General features: G+C 34.5%; 1 protein-coding gene across 3 annotated transcripts in view; it reads right to left on the bottom strand.

Annotated features, from left to right (window-relative positions):
- The window catches only part of LOC137402880 (sorting nexin-25-like), a 44,225-nt gene that overhangs the window by 7,784 nt on the left and 16,890 nt on the right, over positions 1–19,551 (bottom strand). For all 3 annotated transcript variants that reach the window (XM_068089391.1, XM_068089392.1, XM_068089393.1), the window contains exons 5-14: positions 14,248–14,420; positions 13,953–14,139; positions 11,078–11,160; positions 10,820–10,915; positions 10,499–10,633; positions 9,743–9,916; positions 8,912–9,076; positions 5,152–5,330; positions 1,548–1,688; positions 456–605 (exon numbers count right to left, since the gene is read on the bottom strand). In XM_068089391.1, coding sequence (XP_067945492.1) covers positions 456–605; positions 1,548–1,688; positions 5,152–5,330; positions 8,912–9,076; positions 9,743–9,916; positions 10,499–10,633; positions 10,820–10,915; positions 11,078–11,160; positions 13,953–14,139; positions 14,248–14,420 — 1,483 coding nt within the window. The remainder of the gene's footprint in view (positions 1–455; positions 606–1,547; positions 1,689–5,151; positions 5,331–8,911; positions 9,077–9,742; positions 9,917–10,498; positions 10,634–10,819; positions 10,916–11,077; positions 11,161–13,952; positions 14,140–14,247; positions 14,421–19,551) is intronic.

Raw genomic sequence — 19,551 nt, 5'->3', positions numbered from 1 at the left:
TTTCCTGTTTCGCTGAAGCTAGACCACTGCCTGTCTGTCTCTACGGATTAGTCACAAAATCCTATAGCTATTCAGTAGTTTTTGCATATATTTTATGCAACGCATTTGTTTCAATATTCTGCATAATTATCAATTATACTTTTACTAGTACAAGTAAATGAGCCTCGCTCTAAAATGAGCCAAAACTACTGTCGAGGCTAGACTTGTGCGAAAATGTCTCATCAGGAAAACTGGAATGGATCAGTTGGTGACAATAAGCCAAGGAAATCAGTGAGATGAGCTATTCTCATGAATAAAAGATTGAAGATATCTATCAGCTCATCCATCTTTAATTAAGACATACAAAACATTTGTGTACATGCTGCATACAAAACACTGCCGTATAAACCATGTACAGCGCGACTGCAATTAAATTTTACGAACATGTAATAAACCAAATACACATAAATGACTACCTGGCATACGTCATAGTAGAGTTCTTTTATTTGGCGGTAGGTTCTGGTGATGACCCAACCATTTCTATCTGTGGCTGAGGCTGTTAGCTGGTCCTGTAGTCTAATCATGATGACATAGTAAACTATCCAGCCGTCATCCTCTTTGACCAACTGTCAAGGTCAAACTCTAGTAAGTCATAATATAACAGCTCGGCCGACTAAAACTTAATGAGCTTACTAATTGATAAAAGTACTATATCAACACTACCTCATACTACACTATAGTAAACTACTACAGTACCTTATCAACCCTACCTCATACTACACTATAGTAAACTACTATAGAACCATATCAACCCTACCTCATACTACACTATAGTAAACTACTACAGTACCATATCAACACTACCTCCTACTACACTATAGTAAACTACTACAGTACTATATCAACCCTACCTCATACTACACTATAGTAAACTACTACAGTACCATATCAACCCTACCTCATACTACACTATAGTAAACTACTACAGTACCATATCAACCCTACCTCATACTACACTATAGCAGACTACTACAGTACCATATAACACTACCTCATACTACACTATAGCAGACTACTACAGTACCATATCAACACTACCTCATACTACACTATAGCAGACTACTACAGTACCATATCAACACTACCTCCTACTACACTATAGTAAACTACTACAGTACCATATGAACACTACCTCATACTACACTATAGCAGACTACTACAGTACCATATCAACCCTACCTCATACTACACTATAGTAGACTACTACAGTACCATATCGACCCTACCTCATACTACACTATAGTAAACTACTACAGTACCATATCAACCCTACCACATACTACACTATAGCAGACTACTACAGTACCATATCAACACTACCTCCTACTACACTATAGTAAACTACTACAGTACTATATCAACCCTACCTCATACTACACTATAGTAAACTACTACAGTACCATATCAACCCTACCTCATACTACACTATAGTAGACTACTACAGTACCATATCGACCCTACCTCATACTACACTATAGTAAACTACTACAGTACCATATCAACCCTACCTCATACTGCACTGTGGTAGCATTCCATAGCCCTACGTGTTTCCACCAAGAGTCTACCTGCTCTTGGTGCGCCTCTAGTGCTCTCCTCTCAAGCTTGAGCATATCAATCTCCCTTTTAAGGTCATGCATGACGGGTGTGTACTACATCAGGTTATCAATAGCAAACAGCTAATTACAGGCAAAAGAAAGTACTATCCAAATAAACAGGAAACATAGTAAGAAAAACAGCATTATAATATTAAACCAATGGATATTGGATATTCCAAAGTGATAGCCAGTGTGCCATTTTCCATGCTAAGCATTATGGATTCAGAGCACATATAAATCAGGCCAAATTTTGGTTGATAGACTCTCTTTAATAATCTTCCGAATGGCATACGAGTCCGATAGGGAGCTAAATGACGGCGGGGGTGAGTGCCAATAGTTCTACTGATGACAGGCCGCGGTGAGTGCCAGTAGTTCTACTAATGACAGGCAGTGGTGAGTGCCAGTAGTTCTACTAATGAGAAGCAGCGGTGAGTGCCAATAGTTTTACTAATGACAGGCAGTGGTGAGTGCCAGTAGTTCTACTAATGACAGGCAGGGGTGAGTGCCAGTAGTTCTACTAATGACAGGCAGGGGTGAGTGTCACTAGTTCTACTAATGACAGGCAGCGGTGAGTGCCAGTAGTTCTACTAACGACAGGCAGCGGTGAGTGCCAGTAGTTCTACTAATGACAAGCAGCGGTGAGTGCCAGTAGTTCTACTAATGACAAGCAGTGGTGAGTGTAACTAGTTTTACTAATGACAGGCAGCGGTGAGTGCCACTAGTTCTACTAATGACAGGCAGCGGTGAGTGCCAGTAGTTCTACTAATGACAGCTATAGAAAAAAGGTTGAGCACAATATAATCTTTCAATCTGTTATGCTGGCAGCGACAATGCCAATAGAACAGTTTCGGGGCATTATCAATGAAACAGGCTTGAGACAATTAGAGAAAAACAAAACAACAACCTGATAAAAGTCTCAAATATAAGTTGGGACTAGAAACAAATAGAACACCATATATCAAGTTTTTCACAACATATATATGTTGTGAAAAACCTCAATAAGATGATTAGACAACTAAAAGACACACTCAACACTCTAAAATAAAAGATGATTAGACTGTTGAAATATGTAGTGGTAATAATTAGCTGATGTCTCATAACTGTCTTACGTACTGATACTTGGTTCAACCAATCATGTGTCCAGCACTGTAGTTATTTCAAGCATCAATAACTTTTTTGTGAAGCCATTTTAGAACATTCATCAAATAACAGAGAAACACGATTTCCCAACTTTTTATAGCTTTCTAATTGCTATAATTCTTTATCTTTATATTTATATAACATATATTATTATTTATATAACATATATTATTATTATATAACATATATTCTTATTTATATAACATATATTCTTATTTATATAACATATATTATTATTTATATAACATATATTATTATTTATATAACATATATTCTTATTTATATAACATATATTATTATTTATATAACATATATTATTATTTATATAACATATATTATTATTTATATAACATATATTATTATTTATATAACATACATTATTATATATATCAAATATATTGACAGAAATTACCAATAATACATTTACATTATTATTTGGAACGCAGCAAAATCTTAAACAATTTTGAACTCCTTGACAACAGAATGCCATTACCTCAAAGTACGAGTCATAACGATAGACAGAATGTTTGGCGTATAAATAATTACCTAAGGCAGAACTTAGAGTAATAGATATTACCTAAGGTAAAACTTATAGCATGAATGATTACCTGAGGCAAAACTTATAGTATCAATTATTACCTAAGACAAAACTTAAAGTATGAATTATTACCTAAAGTAGAACTTAGAGTATGAACTATTACCTAAGACAGAACTTAGAGTATGAATCATTACCTAATGCAGAACTTAGAGTATGAATTATTACCTAAGGCAGAACTTACAGTATAAATTATTACCTAAGGTAGAAATTAGAGTATGAATTATTACCCAAGGCAGAACTTAGAGTATGAGTTGTTACCTAAGGTAGAACTTGGAGTATGAATTATTACCTAAGACAGAACTTAGAGTATGAATTATTACCTAAGGCAGAACTTAGAGTATGAATTATTACCTAAGGCAGAACTTACAGTATAAAATATTACCTAAGGTAGAAATTAGAGTATGAATTATTACCCAAGGCAGAACTTAGAGTATGAGTTGTTACCTAAGGTAGAACTTGGAGTATGAATTATTACCTAAGGCAGAACGTCGAGTATGAATTATTACCTAAGGCAGAACTTAGAGTATGAATCATTACCTAAAACAGAACTTAGAGTATGAATTATTACCTAAGGTAGAACTTAGAGTATGCATTATTACCTAAGGTAGAACTTAGAGTATGCATTATTACCTAAGGTAGAACTTAGAGTATGAATTATTACCTAAGACAGAACTTAGAGTATGAGTTATTACCTGAGACAGAACTTAGAGTATGAATCGTTGCGTAAGGCAGAACTTACAGTATGAATTATTAACTAAGGTAGAAATCAGAGTATGAATTATTACCCAAGGTAGAACTTAGAGTATGAGTTGTTACCTAAAGTAGAACTTGGAGTATGAATTATTACCTAAGGCAGAACTTAGAGTATGAATTATTACCTAAAGCAGAAGTTAGAGTATGAATCATCACCTAAGGCAGAACTTAGAGTATGAATTATTACCTAAGGTAGAACTTAGATTATGCATCATTACCTAAGGTAGAACTTAGAGTATGAATTATTACCTAAGGCAGAACTTAGAGTATGAATCGTTGCGTAAGGCAGAACTTACAGTATGAATTATTAACTAAGGTAGAAATCAGAGTATGAATTATTACCCAAGGTAGAACTTAGAGTATGAGTTGTTACCTAAAGTAGAACTTGGAGTATGAATTATTACCTAAGGCAGAACTTAGAGTATGAATTATTACCTAAAGCAGAAGTTAGAGTATGAATCATCACCTAAGGCAGAACTTAGAGTATGAATTATTACCTAAGATAGAACTTATAGTATGAATTAGTACCTAAGGCAGAACTTAGAGTATGAATTATTACCTAAGGTAGAACTTAGATTATGCATCATTACCTAAGGTAGAACTTAGAGTATGAATTATTACCTAAGGCAGAACTTAGAGTATGAATTATTACCTAAGGCAGAACTTAGAGTATGAATTATTACCTAAGGCAGAACTTAGAGTATGAATCATTACCTAAGACAGAACTTAGAGTATGAATTATTACCTAAGGCAGAACTTAGAGTATGAATTATTACCTAAAACAGAACTTAGAGTATGAATTATTACCTAAGGCAGAACATAGAGTATGAATCATTACCTAAGACAGAACTTAGAGTATGAATTATTACCTAAGGCAGAACTTAGAGTATGAATTATTACCTAAGACAGAACTAAGAGTATGAATCATTACTTAAGGTAGAACTTACAGTATCAATCATTACCTAAGGCAAAACATAGTTTATAAATTTGCTTGCTACTCTCCATAACAGCCGTAGACAAACTGACCTTTTCGTGAGAGGCAGCATCCAGTCTCTGACTACTGATGCCTTGGTAGGCTTTAGTCTTGTTATAAATTCTTTCATCAATGTCAGCTACCTTCTTCTTGTTGTACTCAGAAGCTGTCTGCTGTATCTCAATGTCATTTCCGTCTGCCTCCAAAAATTCCTTGCCTTCGCTATGATAATCTACAGATATGCACAAAGCGGGCCCGGTGAGTAATGGTGAGTGCAGGTAAAGTAAGGTGAGTAATGCAGGTACAATTCATCAGTTCTCTCAAACTAGCTAACAGATTAGGAGCATTTTTGATGTAAGTTTAAATAGCAATTAAGTTAAAAGTGAACTTACATCAATGAAACGATGCGAATGAAAATAATATTAACATTTCAATACGACGTCAAGCTTTAATTTCATGTAATTTTGGTTTTTGTAGACTGCCCAGTCAATTGATCAAGTGAAACCACTAAACCTACAATATTATTTATGACCTGTAATGTTATTATTATTAGAACAAACCTATAAATATTAAACAAGTAACATATTCTGTTATAAGGATCTTTAACATAGATTCTGGATATATAAATCTCAAAATTTGTCATCTGTTCTGTCCAGCTGTTCTGTCTAGCTATAGCTATAGCTACAGCTATAGCTGTAGCTATAGCTACAGCTATAGTGATTCGCATCTAGCAATCACAAATCTGTATCACAATTGATTTGATTTCGCAATCTCTCAATCGCCAGGCGATTACCTAACCAAATAAGCTATGCAAGATGGAATGGATTAGTTCGGTGATATGAGTCGTTATCGGGGTTGAAATACGCATAACACTCTGCATTACGCAACATCACTAAAGCTTGCTCCCACGGCTCTTATTAATAAGTTTACTAGCTTACTCAAATTAACCATTGGCAATGTGCCAGGCTAATGGCAAGGCAACTACATTACCTGCCATTGTTTACAAGCTGCTTGTCAATACCTGTGCAATGCTAGGCATTCGGCTAGTAAATTATATTCACAATATTTATTTCTTAATTATGTCTGTTGATATGTCTGTCATTCCGGCTACAGATCTTAACATCTTGATATTAAATTCCACGCACCGATGGATTAGGACTCACGACGAATGCATCGACAAGTTACTTATCCGGATACACTACCACTGAGCCAGAACGCCATAGTAATCTGATACGTTTTCATATAATGGATACACTATGCGCGTGCTAATTATTTTACGACTTACGATGCTCCTGTACAGAAATATTTTAGGACCTAACTATATGCAATGCTATGCTTATTCGCCTTTTTTCGTTAGGGCTAATTTATTCGGCCCAACGATATCGACAATAATTTGTTTCAAACTTAAAATTTAGTGATTGGTGTACTGATTATCTACAGTGGAACTTAGGTTCTCGAATGCTTTGTTTCTCGACCAACTCGGCTTTCGACCAAACATTTTGAGATTTGTTCATCTCGGAGCTCGAACATAAATTCGGTTCTCAACCAAACCGGAGTGTGCGCAATGGAATTAGAACAGCTTCGAAAACAGCATGGAAACATACGTTAACAACGGGAGAAGCAATTTACGCTTCATAAACTCTTTACAAAAAGGAAAGAACCATCTGGGATGTTTCCTCTATCTCCAGTCGAGTTACCCTAAATTGTTCTGGAGAAGGATTCTCTTTTAAAGATGTGAAGTAAACTTGCCATTGCTGTTTATATTTTCTTTCTCCCACGATTTTTGAAGTAACTGATCTGTTACATTTTTCGCTGTTTCATTATCAATTTCTGCAAGTTTTAGTATTGTATCTTGACCTTTAATGTTTTTGATGTTTTAAGAGCAAAATATACGAAATGTTTACTTTTTTTCCATCATCATAAATAGAAAACCTTTTATTAAAATTAAACACGATCTATATCTACCCATTTTTATTTATAGTATGCAGTATACAGTACAGTTTATGGTGTAAAATATTAAATACTTTACTGAAATTGTTTTTCGCCTTGGAACGAATAAAAATTTACATAAATTTATTCTAATGGGAAAAATTGTTTTAGATCTCGAACAACTCGGTTTTCGAACAACTTTCTGGAATGGATTATGTTTGAGAACCGAGGTTCGACTGTACGTATTATTAAAAGATATTGCATGTTGCTAAAAATTATGAAATTTTAAATTTACATTGGTTTGAAAACCTTTTCAGTTATTTTATTTATTTTTAATTTAGTTGTCCTGCAGAAAACTTTTTCCTCATGATATGAAGTTTGAAAGTTACAGTTGTTTGAAAAAGTTTGAAAACTTTTACAATTGTTTTTATTTTCTCTCTTAATATATTTCAACTACACGAAACACTTCTCTCATGACATGTAGTTTGAAAGTTAGAATGGCACGTGTTGTTATATGTTAAATACAAATCAAGTTTTTGTTCAAAGATTTTTCTATTACCCGGGCAACGCTGGGTGGCACAGCAAGTTATGTATAAATCTGAAAGTTTGTTGTCTGCCATCAATCATCTCTTCAGCTAGAGTGATAAAATTTTAGAAATGAAAAATGTGCTTCATATTGGATTGGAACTCATGAAGATTGTAAACACCAGATTGTGAACATCAGCAAGTTTGTAGACAAGAGCACCTAACCACAAGGCGATGTCGTGTTAACCATTCCCATTGCTTTTATCATATACTGTATACCCTTTTTGCGAATTTCCTTGTTAAATTATTAATTAAGGCAAATGAGCCAACGGGTTATAATGCTCCGGTTATAAGAATTTTTTCGCCTTACTTTATAAAACACGCTGTTTTTCGTCTTCATCATGCTAGGGTAAAATTGTTTTCGGCCATCCCGTATAAACAAAATTTCTCTTGAATTTAAAACTTAGAGTCAGCGTACTGATTTCGGCGAAAATGCCGATATGCTAAATGCCGAAATCCCTCCTTCAACGCCTGAAAGAGATACGAGGCTCGCTATCTCAGTTCAGTGTTATTTGTTATAAGTTGCAGTAAAATGAATTCGAAAACAGATAAGAAATAAAATTTTAGCTTATGACACGGTTGAAGCTTAGTTTTGCAAAATACATACAAAAACTAAGCTTCAAGTATGTGTTTAGTAAGCTAAATTCATTTAAGTTGGATTCAACGTTTATGCTATACATCTGTCTCAAAAGTAAGACCCTGCGAGATGAACTGCATGTAGTACACTGTAGTTTTTGTAACGTTACATTTTGTTACAAATCATAACCACTACTTACACTAAAGTTACTGTAGGTCAATCACTACAGTAACACATTTACATTAAAACACATTCAAACTTGTTTTATCATTTCTATAATTTATCTAAACTGCACAAAACAATTTTCTCGTGATATGAAGTTTGACAGTGAGAACGGTAATTGTTGTTATATGTTAAAAAAAAAATTTACTACGCGAATACTATCTTTACCCGAGGAAAGCCTGACATTCAGCTAGTAAAATATACAATGGGAATCATGACCATGTAACAGTTCAGGCAAGTTTAGTCTCTAAACTTGTTTCAAATCGATGCTGTAACAATGATCTATTAACAACTAACTCTATGGCCATTGGTCAATAGTGATTTGAATGAAGAATGATTGGTTGAAATTTACGTGAGTGCAAATGAGGGCAAAAGAGAGTCAACGTTGTTTGCCTAAATCTCAGTCAAGTTTGAAATCAATAGGTTGAAATCATTAGGTTGAAATCAATAGGTTGAAATCAATAGGTTGAATGCAGCCTTTTTCACAAAAGTGCTCTCACCTTCACTGGAGCCAAAAGATTGAGTCTCCTCCACTTCACTCCCATCCCAGCTGACTATAAATTTATGGTAGATGTCACTGACTAGAAATTGTGGGTATTGAATCTTTTCAAGTTGACGACATATAATATCTTGAGCATCATAGAATGCTTCTGGTCCCCGGTTTGCTGGTATAAAAAAAGTGCAAGTAGTTGAAACACAATTTTGCAAGACAGCTTGAAATGGTGAAAGTGTCCAAAAAGGGTCCAAGTGTCATCATGTGTTCAACAGTTCTAGCATGAAGGTGTGAATATGAGAATATACTGAATACACCAGTGTCTATATATGTGTATGAATAGCTATAGTATATGGGTGTGAATATAAGAATATACTGAATACACCAGTATCTATATATGTGTATGAATAGCTACAGGATAAGGGTGTGAATACGCGAATATACTGAATACACCAGTATCTATATATGCGTATGAATAGCTATAGTATATGGGTGTGAATATAAGAATATACTGAATACACCAGTATCTATATATGTGTGTATATGAATAGCTGCAGTATGTGAGTGTGAATATGACTGGCTGACTGGGTGTGAATATGACTATAACTGGTTGGTATGCTAGAACATGCTTGTCGGTCAGGATGAAGAAGTCCAAGGTCAGGATTACCTTAGTAGGAACTTCGCACGAATGTTGCGTTGTAGTTGTAGATACGCATACATGTATAAATAAAATATATGTATATATATAACTTATATAAAATCATGACATATGAGCCAACAAGAGTACAACAAGGCAATGCAACGCCACATTACTGCTGATTTATATAGCAACACCAACCAAGAAGGAATGACTCCATCTCCTTGAGAATCGCTTTGTCCAGTTTGACAAGTGACACTCTGCTGGCCACATACTTGTTGTAAATCTCAGCGCCTAAACGATGACGGTCTCCTGGGTCACATGACTTCAACGTTTCGACAGCTACCCAGTATTCCAAAAGGCTCTCGCTATCATCTGAAATACAGATGACAAACCAAGGGCAGCAAATAAAACGCTGAAAACAGCATGAAAAATAAGTGAATTCATTGAGTTTTTATAGTCACTGCAGTGAGAGAGTAAGAAGAAACTATTCAACTCTAAGAGTAGGAATAACCTATTCAACTCTAAGAGTAGGAATAACCTATTCAACTCTAAGAGTAGGAATAACCTATTCAACTCTAAGAGTAGGAATAACCTATTCAACTCTAAGAGTAGGAATAACCTATTCAACTCTAAGAGTAGGAATAACCTATTCAACTCTAAGAGTAGGAATAACCTATTCAACTCTAAGAGTAGGAATAACCTATTCAACTCTAAGAGTAGGAATAACCTATTTAACTCTAACGGTAGGAATAACCTATTCAACTCTAAGAGTAGGAATAACCTATTCAACTCTAACAGTAGGAATAACCTTTTAACTCTAACAGTAGGAAGGACTTATTCAACTCTAACAGGATGGTTAACAAGATGGTTTCGACGTTTAAACCAGGTTTTGGAAAAAATAAACTTGTCCCATGTTGAGGTCAGTTTGTCCTAATTGTCTTTAGCTTTACGAACCTGCTTTCAAAAATGCATGAAATGCGCCTCTGCAAGCTAGACTATGCATAGTTAACTTGAAAGAGATGACCTTGTGACCCCTACAATGATTGGACGCCGGTTCATCTGTGAAGTAGTCAACGTACTCCTCACCTCCTAAACAAAATCCAGAAATTCTAAACAGAGAATCCGAAGAAATTAGGTTACCGAAAAAAGCGATAACAAAAAAATTTCTAATCAGCATGAAAGAAATAAAGAAACAATTCACGATAAAAAAATTTTAACAAACAAGTTATAATGCAGATTTTAAAAAATCTTTTGAACAAAAAATCTAACACATACCGAGTTTTATAAATCGCTTTTCGCATCTTGTCTTGGCTACCCTCAACTGGTTGACATACCTTTTCAGGTCCCTATTTCTTAACATGTCCGCCTTTTCTACAAGAGATCAGGAACATTAGGATTAATGTAGTATAGTATGTGCACAGTATGAGTATTATAATAGTATAGTGTACTTATGATATGCAAGCGCAGCATGATAGCAAACGAAGCCTGATGAAGTGAGAAGATCATTAAATCAACCAAAGTTATGAACAATACTGTGGGACTGGTGAGCAGTTTCGTGTTCAGTCTTGAGTCCATTAAGGGTTGTCGAGTGCATGATTTCCGTGATAATGTGGTACCTGCAATCAACAATGATTATATGCTTCATATTATATTATAGCAAACTAAGGCTACATGCCATATAATATATATCATATACTATATATACAAGGTATAGCGAAGAGAGCCTGAAAGCGATGTGTATTAAGTAAAAATGTATGATATATATATATAGTGGATAGGAACTGGAGCCATCTTATGAGTAGTTCACAAAGATACTCCTGTCAAATGACCATACAACAATCCATCTTCTACAATAGTAAATAGTACTAAAATGCTATAGTCCAAAATGAGATGAAAACTTTATTCATTTCTTTTTTGTCATTTCTGTTATTTTGCGTTTTATAGTATCATCAGTTTATTTGTTGCAAACAAAGTTTGCAAATAAATAATAGTTCTATTGTAAATAATAAGTAAATCAGCTATTTGTAGCCAAAACCATATTTTTGTGTGCCTATAACAAGATAGTGTTTAAGCTAATGCGGCGCTTTGATAGCGCGTGACTTAACCAAATTGAGCGTGACTTAACCAAATTGAGTGTGACTTAACCAAATTGAGCGTGACTTAACCAAATTGAGCATGACTTAACCAAATTAAGCATGACTTAACCAAATTGAGCGTGACTTAACCAAATTAAGCGTGACTTAACCAAATTGAGCGTGACTTAACCAAATTGAGTGTGACTTAACCAAATTGAGCGTGACTCAGCCAAATTGAGTGTGACTTAACCAAATTGAGCGTGACTTAACCAAATTGAGCATGTCTGATTCTGTTAGTTCTCAAGTTGGCAGCCGCAGCTTTGAGTTCAGCCGTCATGCAGCCAATCCCTTGGCAGGATGCCCTTTAAAGATGTGATTGCACCATTGAAGTCATTCAAATGAAATTAAAATCAATATAAGGCTAAAACATTAGCTACAATTTGATGTCATTGTTGTCTTTGTAGACTAGCAGTGTCCAGAGATATATGCGTTTGAATGAAATCATTTGTTAAAATGCTCAGATTTAAGATGGTGTTTATTCGTGAAATATACAGTGAGCGTATATGAAGAGGCCGTGAGCCATAAATATACTATTTCTTCTTTAGCCAATCATCAGCACGAAATGTTTATATAAGTCATAATAAATATTATCACTAGTAAAATAACTGTTGTCTTTGATATCAAAGATTCTTGTCATTAAGGAATTTACTGAATAACTAGATCGAGCAACAACTTCATTATTTAATTTACTAAATTTATTGACATTGTTAATTTACTGAATTACAGCATCGACACGCTGAACAACAGAATTGTAAAAATGCTTCCAGTTCCAGCGAATGTGACTCAGAGTTTTCTGAGCATCAATCAGGTGGTTAAAGATTTATGGCAGACAGCTTATGATTAAAGTTGACAGGCATCAGCAGCGTTATGCTGCAGAGGAAGATAGGAGAATGGAGACAAATCTATCTTCAACTTTGAGTCTCCTATATATACACTAAACTAAAGGTAATGACTTTACTACTCATGAATATATTCACTCATTAATAAAATTATAATTTTTTGCTACCACAAATTATCATTTAAAAACTTTTTATCGTTTCATCTAGCTATAATATTTGCTTCAAATTGTTTTGGAAGTTCAAGCTAGTAAATTAAATTTATGATTAAAATTTATGTCCACTTCTCATATGTGAAAATTGAGAAAAATTGATTGATCAATGCATATCTTTAACTTGCAGAGCCAAAGCTTCGAATTGTTGGCTTGGCATACTTATGCTTTTGTTAAACATTTATTTTATAATTTTACACCTTCAATCCATCCAACTCCGAAATTGAAAGCTTTCAGTAGATACACATTAGAACGACATATTGATGAGTAACATATATTTATTCCATTTGTTTTATTGATTACAGGATGTTTATATGGCGCCATCATTAGAGCAGTGGTGTCAGTGTGGAAACTGTCATACACGGGAAAGAGAGACATGAATATGTATTGCACAAACCGGTGGGTTAATTGATTTGAAAGAAATTGATGTTGTTTTGCTTTCACTATTTTGGTCAACTTAAAAAACCATTTGTTTTGTACTTGAATCAACTAATCAAATGTGACCAGTAAACCTTTTTTTACAAATTGATACTAATAATAACTAAATAAAGTTGACTATACATGACTTTTCTAGAGATGCAGTTTGTTTCACCATACATTCGAACATGTACTTTTCAAATATGCGGCTCACTTATTTTATTTAGTAACTAGTTTCCGGTGTGGGTAATAACTAAAACTTCGCTGATACAAAGGCCGCGGTGAAATAAGTTAACTCGACGACCTAATTACCGTAGACTAGCAGAATCGTAGTCAGTACTCAGATGTTTACACCACATTTAGAGGAAACTAAAACTTGACAAATTTTTAAGTATCCTTATTTGAAGCATTTGAGACATTTATAATTTAATGTATCTGTAGCTGGATAAAAAATTTTATCCTAGCAATCATGAGCAAATACAAAATAGAATATATGCCAATGGGGCCGCGTTGGACTAAAATTTTATCACAATAACTGATGTGAATACAAGAGATAGAGACAGACTGTCTCACTATATACATCATTTTGGGCAAGTCTGGGCACATATGTTTTCTGAGCGGTTTTACGGCGATCAATTTTTGTCGACTTTAACCTTCAAATATCTTGACAATGAGATCGCCTAAAACAACAAATAACATCTTTAATGATAGAAAAACATCGATACTTTCTGCTAAAATCAACTAAAATTTGGTGCAATCACATCTTTAAAAATGTCACTTGACACGATTCATCACATCATCATCATACCTGATCTGCTTGAGCTCTTCAATATCTTCACACTTCTCAATGAGCTCTACGAAGCCTTCATAAGAGGAAGCATACTGGAAAGTTCTTTTGTAGCTGGAGAGAAGTTGCTCCTGGTAAGTGAGATACGTGAGCAAAGACTTGTTGATCTTTGAAGGGTTGGTCAAGTGATTAACCGTTGACTGCAAAACTGAAAAAAAAACTGGTTATGATCCAGTTACTAATTAAATTCATTTTGGGCATACTTCGATAATCATTAAAAAATTTTTTAAAAACTCACACCCTACTCATATCCCACCTTGCTTAGCGAAGATATTAATAGCAAGATCCATAGAAAGTTTATCATGATGAGGTGGGAGAAGTTTGTAGCAGAAAATCCTGGAGAGCACCAAGAGATGGGCTTCCTCCTTAGCAGGGTCCGCAGCACACTCATGCAAAATAAAAGGCTGGGTGGCATCCCTATCCTGCGTTCTGTAATATTATGGCAGTTTGTGTCATTGAGACCTTTTCTCGATTTTGAAATCCACGGCAAACTGTATGATGTTTTTCCAATTTGTTATTGGAGTTCAGTAGTGGGCTTGGTTATTTACTAGACGCAATATACTCCTCACACAGCCATATATATATTTATATATATAAATATCTATATATATATTTATATATATAAATATATATATAGATCTATATTTTCCAACTAGGAGGCTTCTATCAATATATAATCCATGTTAGGAGGCTCTGAAAAATTAGGAGGCGTCTAGGGAGCCTCTTAATTCTAGCGGTGATTATAGTGCTTAACAGCCTATAGAAGTATTTTAAACACGATTCCCATAATTGCCTTATATATCTATATTCATATATATGGAAAAGAGGAGACAACTTCAACAAAAATATGTGATTTTCTATCAATAAATTATAAACTCTAGGAGGCTCTTATATATAGAACTAAGAGGGATATATCAATTTTTTCCAATATTTTAAGTGTTTTGGTGTCGTTTCAGTTAATAGCACAATCTATTTAAATAAATATTGCAATAAGCTTATGACTAAGCATCAGCCAATACAAGGAATTAGCAGCTATGATGGATACAGTCAGTTTTGCTAATATTCTAGAGTTTTATTAGATTTGAGAAACAAAGTTATATATTAACAACATATAATACATTACAATTTTTTGCTGACCCTCTTTAAGGTGTTCAAGACTGTCGTTTAAGCACTCCCTATTTCTTACAATGTTTCTCATTGATCTGCTCTTTTTGCCAAAATTCACTATGATTGCACATTTTGGTTTCAACTGATGTTTAACCTTGGCTGTAGTAAAAGTTTAAATAATTCTATGATCAGTGCAATTCATATTTTCGCTGCCGTTGCATCCAGCCACAAAATAAATCTTTTTTTGAAACTTTGCATTCAAACGCAATACCTGAGAGACGATTTTTCAGTGAAAGATTTGATTTTTCAAACTTATTGAAGTACAGTGGCAAAAGTATAGCCACAGTATATATCAGCTACAGAGATGTGGCTGTAATAATGTTGCTGTTAAGGCTGTTGGTTCTTCACCCATCTAGCCAACTAGAGTTTGGTAGCAGCAAAAGAACTACACGTAAGGGAGCACGTCACATTTGGTAAGTTGTTCATGTTATTTTTGCCATTTTACAGTTTATTTACTTAAACCATACAGTTGTAGAAAAGCAGTATAAAAATTATTTAATATCGAATTAGGACTAGTGTGAAAAAAGTAGCCTATGTTTCAATTATTACAATTTTTAAAGAATGTAGCATAGAACACGTTTCATATATTTTTTTGCACTCGTTTATGTCATCTAACTGCTGATATTGTTCTGCAAAGAAAAGTCGAGAAAGGTCAGCATTACAATACCATAAAGGAGAATATCAAAAGTTTTCGTAAAATCCTAATTTTGGACTTTATTCTTGTTACAAATATGTTTGTTTTGTAACATTAACACAGACATGTCAGCTGACAGTTAATAGTTATTTTAGTGAGTCTGTTAATTCTCCAACTTTATTCTATTTTCAGTTATTATTATAAAAGTTTTTTTTTCTTATAGTGATAAGTAGGGTTGTTAATGTGGTTTTACCAACAGTCAAAACTGTTATTAGAATATCATGACCACTATGTTATTGTATTATTGTTATTATGAATAGTGAGAGTTTACATATTTCAGTTATGATTTTGTAAGTAATAGTAGTACATGCATAGGCATAAGCAAGTAAGTGGGGTACATGAAGCCCTTTGAATTTTAAAAATTTTAGTATTTAGTTTGAATTTTGTGTAGCAATTGTGTAGTAATTAAGAGCTTAGCTGTTTTATAGAGCTTCAGTAGTAGGAAAGCAGATATTCAAGTTTGCCAAAAAAACCTAGCCAGTAAACTAAAATGTTCATTTTGCATTCATTTTGGTCTGTTTATCTGTTTATGCTATTTGAATCGCCTTTTCATTTTTGTAGAAACTTGGTAAACATTCTTACCAGTATATTCATCAGATGGCAGAGAGTATTAAGCAAAGTTGGATGTTTTTCTTTAGAAAAGGTATGTTGCTAATTACATGTTGGTTTGCATAAAACATATGTCAAAATAATCAAGGTTTCAGCTCCCGAATTTTATGATATTTTTGAACCTATGCGGTAATTATAGATTACAAACTATAAAACATATCAGTAAGGTTGTATTTCAAAATGTAGCAATATTTGACGTTTTGGCAAAGTTACTATGATAAGCAAAACTTTAAATACACCAACACCAAATATAATTTCAAAAATGTAATTCCACTGTAACTAGCATATGTATACCTGACGTAACAATGTAACAGCATGGCCAAAAGTAATTTTTCTTTGTATAGTAGCAACTAATCAATGATGCTTTAGTTATAGATAAGTGCAGGATGAGAAGCATTGATGACCCACACCAAAGATTGATTTGCAGACATCAAATTAAAGGTATGTGATATTGTGGAGGACTGGGACGTATACCAACTATTTACACACCAACGTATTATATCCTTATTAGCACTTGCCTGACTATATCAAATCTCCTGAACTTTCTTTTCTATTATATAATCTTATGTTTATCCTGTGTGCGAATCTTATTATATCCAGGGCATTCTTTGTGGTATGAGTAGACTGGTGGGCGGAGTTAGACCGCTATATAAAGCCAGCACACGAGTGCACTTGATATCACTCATCTTGTATATGCATGTTGCTAAAGCTATCATAAATAAAACTATTATACTCGCAGCACTGATTATATTGACGCTTGCCTGGTTGGCTCAACGATTACACAAGCAGGCTCATTGTAACCGTCAAACGGAACAGCCAGGGTGGCTCTATAAGGCTAGGGATTGATCCACGGCTTTGTCTAGACTTGGTCAGGTGTGCCATAGCATAAGAAATCAAGTCCTAGGGCAAGCCGCTAGTGCAGTGGTTCCCAACTACCTTGGAGCCATGGACCCCCTGAGCTCATTATCTAAAAGTCACGGACCCCTTTATAAACATCATAATATATTGTGTTTATAACAATGCATTGTAAATTGAAATGTTTTATTTTCCATGAATCTTAGTGTATCGCTGAACTCGAGGAGGAAGAGAGAATTACTTGTTTGCTGGTTAGAGGCTTTGTTGTTTTGTATTACTAGCCGGAAATCAGTTACTCTCCAGCGATTGATGCACATAGGTGATAAATGTCTGGACCCAGAAACCTACCAAGACAACGCGACCACCCCGCCGGAATTGCATTAGCCCCGAAACCCAGGCTTGCACAATCCCAACAGAGCTCGATTATTAAACCCCGCCCATATAATAGCCGCCGCCTATCCTTTTAGGGTTTTGATCCACTCACTATAAGACAGAAATAGCTGTAAATAACTAGCTAGAAAAACCAACGCTGGCACCCGCCTGTGGACCCCTAGGGGTCCATGGACCACCAGTTGGGAACCACTGCGCTAGTGGATTTAGACTAGCCTGATATAGGGACCTAGAGGGCAGGCCAGGATTGGTTTCGGAGTAAGCCTGACTACCAGATACTTATCTTGGACTGACTTGACCGCTCTTGGCGGGTCAATCAGGCCTGGGATAAGGCAGACCAGTAGCTCAGGTTGCGTGTCCCTTGTTAGTGAAGTAAAGCTAACTCAGCTAGCGGAGTCAGTCCTTTACAATATTGCAATAAGTTGCTCTGAAATAGCAAATTATACATGCGAGCCAAGTGTGATCATTTGATATAGCCATGGCTTCAGTAAGAAACAGTTGTCAATTTTTATAGGCATTGTATTGTTTCAAACGCTTACATAAACCATTATGCCACTTTTGTGTTCTACTCATCTATTATTAGCAGATTACATAATATAAATAGCACAAACCAATCACAGAAATGTAGCAAAGCAAAGAGATCTAGTATTGCTCTTCTGAGTCTTTATGTGTCATGGTTTAGCAATTGCATATTTACATAAAAATGAATAGTTTTCTATGGTTACCCATTACCAGTTTTAGTTATTCAGCCAACACTGAGAGTAATCATCAGATTTGAGATACCATATTTAGAGGCATGAGATAGACAAATAGTTTGTTTGTTTTTACTCTCTCCCTACCGCATTTATGCTAAATTATGTCTCTTTATGCGCATTTATGCTAAATTTATGAGCGACTGTCGTATGCACATTTATGCGAATTTTCCAGCAATTGCGTGATCACTTAATTTTATTATTTGTTGAAAACATAACCAATGATCTTAAAACTTGCATGGTATTGTCAATGTGGTTCAAAGATTCCTCTAAAAGATTAGCCTAAGATAACAAAGAGGTTTCAAATTTTTGTTTGGGACTTTCCAAATTAAAAATGGACATTTTTTGTGTAAGTTTTGTTAAGTATCGTGCAAGTCAGAAAACAGATAATTACTTATGTTGATGACAATATAGCCAATTCAGATTCAGATTTTTGTGATTACAAATAATTAAAGTAGCAGCAGTGACTCTGATGATGGTGAAAATAATAGTTTTGTAAGAGTAAGGAACATTGTAGAGCATCGTTTTAGCTTCGTATCGATCGCAGCTTCACTTAGCTTTATCAATGCACAAAGTGAAGGTACATGGATTTTTTGCATAGCACTATATGTTAACATTTTAGAAAAATAAAATATATTACAAAAAGGTTCTAGATAAACTTTGAAGTTGAAAAAAAATTGTATACATATCATGAAGCTAAATTGGCAATTTTCGGTAAAATGGCTGGCAGTAGGGCGGTAGCTTAATTTGTACGTGGGTGGCAGTAAAAGGGTTAAGTTATAGAAGAATTAGAGATGCAAATATATGTATTTCCTTTTGAATGATTTGATGAACTTTGATGATTCAAGACAATGAGTTTGGTGAATGATATATATAAGATGCTACTGAAGTTGCACAATCGCTTGCAATTATTAGTTTGTTAGAAATTCAACTCATGGCTTTTCATTGTTACCTCATAATGTTGAAAACACGCGATAGGAAGGGTCAGAGCATTACTAAAACTCATAGTTGCTCAAACCTGGAATACAGTAGGTTGCATACCAATTGCAATATAAAGACAAAACTGCAAAACTATTGGTAAAAATATAAATGG

The sequence above is a fragment of the Watersipora subatra genome, chromosome 8, assembly GCF_963576615.1.
Source record: "Watersipora subatra chromosome 8, tzWatSuba1.1, whole genome shotgun sequence".
NCBI lineage: Eukaryota > Metazoa > Bryozoa > Gymnolaemata > Cheilostomatida > Watersiporidae > Watersipora > Watersipora subatra.
This window is presented reverse-complemented; position numbering and strand designations above follow the sequence as displayed.